Source organism: Miscanthus floridulus, chromosome 8, assembly GCF_019320115.1.
Source record: "Miscanthus floridulus cultivar M001 chromosome 8, ASM1932011v1, whole genome shotgun sequence".
NCBI lineage: Eukaryota > Viridiplantae > Streptophyta > Magnoliopsida > Poales > Poaceae > Miscanthus > Miscanthus floridulus.
The window spans coordinates 39,785,960-39,792,419 of record NC_089587.1 but is presented as its reverse complement, the minus strand read 5'-3'; the positions used below and the strand labels follow the sequence as shown (position 1 = coordinate 39,792,419).

The 6,460-nt window shown below is 41.8% G+C and overlaps 1 protein-coding gene across 1 annotated transcript; it reads right to left on the bottom strand.

Moving 5' to 3' along the window:
- Window positions 1–627: 627 nt before the first annotated feature.
- LOC136476223 (LRR receptor kinase SERK2-like) lies at window positions 628–5,843 on the bottom strand. Its single transcript, XM_066473983.1, is given in 12 exon segments — window positions 628–1,114; window positions 1,252–1,646; window positions 2,147–2,462; window positions 2,464–2,489; window positions 2,818–2,958; window positions 3,075–3,145; window positions 3,236–3,301; window positions 3,397–3,468; window positions 3,600–3,743; window positions 4,301–4,372; window positions 4,501–4,633; window positions 5,476–5,843. Coding segments are annotated over 12 exon segments (1,872 nt in total). The 5' UTR covers window positions 5,597–5,843; the 3' UTR covers window positions 628–799.
- Window positions 5,844–6,460: the final 617 nt, after the last annotated feature.

Below are 6,460 nucleotides of genomic sequence, written 5' to 3'. Positions count from 1 at the left end.
TTTGCTTGTACCATCATTTGGAAGAAACCTGCAGCCAAATTCCATTGAATGCCCAAATGCTGCTAGCATCTTTGACTGAAGGGGCAACCAAGCCAGAACATGCAAGGAGACCTGTGAAACTAGGAGAGGGAATCTATACAGAGGAGGAACTCATGACGTTTGTTTTCACAAAATGTACAAGCCTGCAATCTGGCCTCTTCACAGAAGAGGCGCTTCCAAGACTCCAGGGAAGGACGGCCCCTGTCAAAGATGAAGTTGTTTCTTTGCTTCCAAATCTGCAAGCAGCAATGACGAAGATCTCCATAAAGGAGTGTTGGAAGTTGGAACTGCTGTTTTGCCTGTCATCATTTGGAAAAAAATCTCCTCCAAAGTCCCAGTGAATTCCTAAGAGCCACCAACAGGCTTGACTGAAGGGGCAGTTGAAGAACAAGTGAAAGGCAGTTTCTTCAACGTTGTTGCTGCATAGAACACAACTATAGTTGTTGCCTTCTAGGCTCTAGCTTATGCTTCTTTCTCTTTAGGATGTTCCTTGTGTTTAGCCTATCCATAAGAAGTAGCCATGAAAAGACTCAGAGCTTGTTGCAACATTTATGTCCATCAGATTAAGTACAGGAGTACCTCAATCTATGTACTGCCATTTATCCATCTAATTCCATCCACGTTCATGCTATTGCTCAACAAGTTCGTTTGAATAATCTTATGAACATATCTATCTAATAGCTACTCTACGAATAACAGTTACATACAGCACAGCAGGCACCGCATCATTGCATTTGCACCCATCCGTTTCCACTGATTGTCATCTACCTGCAGACAACTCTATCGCTTCCTGATTGTAGACGGAATCCTCTCCCCAGTCAAACCTCCGCTGCATCCGCTCATACTCCTGCCTCCTTGTCACCTCCACATGCTGCCACTCCTCCCACCGCTCCGCCAAACCCTCACCTTCCAGCATCCTAACCACTTCAGACATTGATGGCCGGTCCTCAGGTGATGCCTGCGTGCAGAGCAGTGCTATCTGTATTATCATCTCAAGATCCTCGCTGTCATAATTCTGATTAAGGTTGTTGTCCACAATGGAGTCTAGCTCCCCTTCTCTCTGTAGCTTCTTTACCTGTATTTAGTTACAGGTACATCATAACATACACAGGAATCAGGTTGCATTAAGGATGGAGCCAGTATAAAAAATTTCGTAACCAAAGAGGCAAAGAGCAAAGCTATCCAATATTTGGAAGTGAAAAAAAGACTTACATGATCAAGCAATAGCACATCTTCTTCCTCTTCCAGCCGTGAGAAGTCAATAGCCCGCTGACCAGTCACAAGTTCAAGAAGCATAATCCCATAGCCAAAAACATCAGTCCTCTCGGACGACTTCCCTGTGGACAGGTACTCAGGTGCTATGTGACCCATGGTTCCACGGACTTGTGTTGTCACAGATGTCTTCTGCACATCTACGAGCTTTGCTAGGCCAAAATCACCAACAACAGGCTCGAAATCCTCGTCAAGCAATACATTTGCAGCTTTAACATCACGGTGTATGATCTTGGGGTTGCAGTGTTCATGCAGATACTCCAGTCCACGAGCTGTACCTATAGCCACCCGTTTCCTTGAAGGCCAGTCTAGGATGGGTTCTCCAGGCTTAAAATCTGGATAGCATTTAGAACACAGGACACATGATATGAGACCAGCATCAATTACGAGAAAAGAAAGACACTAAATAAGTTAATAATTTTTTTGACCAGTGGGAAAGCTTGTTGTATACAGATGTAACAAATCAAGCCTGTTAGCAAAAGGATGAGAAAATGTTATGTGGGAGATCCAAGGTCTACCATATGCAAATTATCAATGGTAAAGTTCTGTCTGTACATAAAAGGAAGAGAAATAATAGAGAAAATTCCTTTATAGGTAGTAATAGTGGAACATCTTAGCAAAATACATAGAGGGGTGCATTTTTTTCTCTCGAACACATAGGAGAGCTGTTCATTATATTACTTAGATTAAAGAAGAAAGGGTACATCCCTGGATACGCACTCACACACACACACACACACAATTATTTAGTAAGTATGCGCACCTGCGACAAAGATTACAAACAACCACAATCCTGTACCTAGAGGGGTGCATGGACAATTTTAAAAAATAATACCTCTTAAGCGGCAGGCAACACTCAAATTCTGCATAAATGGATAAACCAGCAAGCGCTCTGTTTGTGTCGTGCAGAAGCCAATTAATCTTAAGAGATTGCGGTGAACTGCAACACTAATAAGCTCAACCTCCCGCAAGAAGGCAGCCTCCCCACCAGGACTGTCATAGTCAGTCAGTCGTTTTACAGCAATCTTAGTGGCATCTGGAAGAACTCCCTTGTACACTTTACCAAAACCTCCCTGTCCAAGAACATTTCTTTCATTGAAATTATCAGTCGCAATCTGCAGTTCTCGCCATGCAAATCTTTTAATCTGGCCAAACTGCAATTCGTCGATCATCCTCGCCTGTAGAACATACATTGGTATATAGCTTAGGGGATTACATAAACTATGCAAACTTGAAATTCTTATGATTAACACAGTGCCTGATTGATGAAGGTGTAGGGTCATGTATTCTGATTAGGAAATTATTATTTTCAATGGCTGAAACACGAGCCTGCTGTATATTAATAATCAAGTATCACATGGTGTGTTTACTGTCTTGGTCTTTGGGAGCTCTAAACTTTATGAACTTTTTAAAGAGATATAACAGTTTTGTTAAGCCATTATTAAGACTATTACTTCACTACTGTGAAAGACTAAAAGCAAGGCGTCAACTACAAGGGCATGGAACCTGCTACATCCACAAAAACTTCCCGCAGGTGGCTTTTCCTCCTTGCATTACAGATTAGAAACAGAGCTCCCACGATAAGAAGCCCTAAAATTCCACCAACTGTTCCAAGTATTAAGCCAATTTTTGAGCTATGGGATCCACCTGTAAGATGATAATTATGGAATTAGCAATCTCATAAAATACAAGGAAACCATCTATACTAACAAACTACTATGCATTGGTAAAATAATAAATACAGTAGTCAGAATGCAACTTACTCTGATAGGACATGCTGGATGCACAAGAATGCGGGAAGTTGGGTCCACAGTTTAAGTGATTACCAGAAAAGCTGGTCATGGAAAAAGAGAATTTTATCATTCACTCAGGATAAAAAAAATCATAGAATGAAAGAAAAAAATTAAGAGCAAACTTCATATACTTGTAACGTGCCACTTGAAACAGCGAACCAGGTATCTGACCGGACAAATTATTATATGCCAGGCGGCTGTAATCAAAATATTATTTTGTCAACACATGACAAGCACATTTAAATGAACTTGAGTTATAAGAAACTGAAAAGGGTATCATACTCAGTCTTACATGTCTGTCAAGCTTGAAATGTTCGCTATGCTATCAGGAATTGACCCATTGAAATTATTTTTACTCAGTATCCTGGTTATGAGAGAAAGGAAGATTACATGAAAAGGTCACATATATATATATATAACTCTATTTCTTTTCTCGAATACGTAGGACATATAACTCTATTTATGAGAAGGGAACTCTGATTTTAAAATACTTACAACAGCGTTAGCTTAGAAAGGTTGCCAAGAGAAGCTGGTACTTCTCCAACTAAAAGATTGTCCTCTAAATCTAAGCTTGTCAAGCTAGATAGATTACCAAACTCCTCTGGTACGGTACCGGTAATCCTGTTACCAGCCAATGACCTGCAAGATCATATGCTATACGGTTTCATAGTAGTCCGAGAAGTATCAGGAAATTAAATTGCACCAAGCTTGAACAATAGTTCATGTATGACACATATCTAAAGGTAATAACCAGAACTAGTACCAATTCCTCTGGAATAGAATATGTTAGCATATGTGACACTGGTACAATCCATATCATATCATCCTAGTTTACTTGCATAGATGGCTAGCCCACTATGTTCTTGTTTCAGTAGCATATCAGTTTGACCCCAAAACATGAAGAGAAGCAGACATGTCTATCCACAGAAGCAACAGAGTCATAGAACTGTAAGATTCAATAGAGAAACTGATTCCTAATTTCTCAGACATGCCAAGGTTTCTGGACTGGATTCATCATAATTTTATTGCATGTAGTCATTCTATAAATTTCTTACTTTGAATAACATGATGTGATTCTCTGGAAAAATGAATAACTATTGCTATAGTGTAACAAATGTACACCATACCTTCTGATGTTTATAGAAGTGATTATGTCAAAGGTATATATAATCTACAGAATAAGACATCATACTCACAGGACACTCAAATATTGGAGTTCTCCAATTCTTGGTGACAAAACACCAGTGAATCCTCGTGCAGCCAAAGTTCTAAAAGAGAGCATAAGGATTAGTCAAAAAACACACAGGATCAGAACAGAGGGGAACATAAGCACTCCAACAACATCAGAATATAATGAAAGCAAACAAAGAAAGAAGGTACAGGGGCTACCACTTACACTTGAACAACATTGTTGTTATTGTCACAAATAACAGAATTCCATGTGCAAGGGTTAACTTGATTTTGGTTCCAATCTGAAAGCTGACCGCCAGTAACGTTCAGTTTTTGTTTCATATCATATAAAGCATCTCCTGCAAAACATAGTCAGTTATTCAGTCTTCATAAGGTACTTGATTTTTGTAAACAAGAGATCCAATCGGCCATTGAGGATTACATTTTCCTCTTTTCTTTAAATGCCTACATTATCCCTGAAGAACCTAAACTAAATTTGTTTCTCCATGTCAACCAAACCTTAAACATTGAGGGATACAGACAGACAGACAAAAAAGATGGCATTGGTAGTTTGGTGTAACAAGAGAGTCATGTCAACAGTTATACCCATACTCAAGGTTTCTCCCAGATACAGTGTTTTAATGTGAACATTGCCATATATATAGACCACCACAGTTACATGACTTGGCATGTTTGCTCAGGTAACATTAATGATCATGCTGCTGTGTTTTTTATGAAATCATGGTATGCCCATATTAAATGCTACGACGAGCTGATTGCAGTTGCAGAAACATGTGGTATCATTATTATCAATTATCTAAGTTTAAGCTAACCTATGTTTCCCAGATACCACTAGAAATGTCAATACATAAATATTCCAACCGCCGTTTCGATAATCAGACAGCTGGCCTATCAAGGCGGCGCCTTTGCGCTAGGCGACACTCTCCTACAAAGCACAAGCGCCAAATTGCCCGCCCAGCAGCTGCATAGCCTGCCCAACTGCTACCTATGTGCAAGGCGCCCAACTAGTACCTACCGCTTTCTAAAACACTGGTTATAATACAGCAACAGTTTAACAATACAACTAAATTCCCATTTGTTCAGCTAACAGGTACCCAAAACACACTCATGCGGACGCAGAGGCAAGCGACGGCTGATGAGAGCGTCACCTTGCAGGAACGATAGGGCAGTGTGGTAGTACCTTGGGGATCGGATGCAGAGAAGCACGGCAAGGATATCACCAGAACCAACACAACGAAGCGCAGCTCCCTCATCTTGCCTAGATCCCACTCCGGCCGGACCTCCATTCCACTCCACCCCATCAGCCCAGCCGCAGTAGTAGATAGGGGGGCCCCCGGTGGCGGCCGCGCCCGGGGGGTCGGCAGCGCGTTCAGGAGAAGAGAGCGTCGAGTTCGGGCAAGGCGGGCGGAGGTCGGGATTGCGGAGGGGGCGGCCGCGGATTCGAGAGTCTGGGTGGGCGGATTGGGATGAGCAGGCAGAAAGGAAGTGTGAGAGCGGAGGAAGAACCTGGAGCACTTCTTTCTTTTTGTTTTCTATCTATTTCCTTATTTTCTTTTCGAGACGGGGATTATTCGGATTCGTGGGCCGAACATGAACGGGAGAATGGCCGAATGGGGGAAGCCCGTGAACGCTCCTTCGGCCGTTCGACCCCCGCGCACCACATATCACAGGCATATAGGAATGCAGATGCAACATTAGTGTTTGGTTAGTTGCGTTAATTAAGGTTTGGTTTCCTCTTCTATGTGGTGGTAAGAGTACCACCTACCACTTACAGCAGTTTAAGTTTCACGTTGCAAGCAATAGCCACTCTTACATCAACATGCTAATTCAAAGTAAAATGATCAAAGGCTGAAATACTCTTTCATCTTCATCTCAGGGGCAGCTTGTTGGAATATGGGCTTGGCCCAAGTTGAGAACTTTCAATTATCTCAAAGAAATCTTCAAGTCTCATCCATGTATGCACATGGCGAAGTGGAGGAACTTAGCCTCACCTTACTAATTGAAGTGAAGGTTGTCATATTTAAATATGGAAACCCTCTCCATTTTACAAAGTCTAGTGTGAAGAGAGAGAAAGGAGTTCCACACGCATGCTTGCTATCCTCACCGAGCTCGGTCTCAGGCTCGACACCTGCATATGGCCCGTCAAAATTCAGCTCATGAGCACG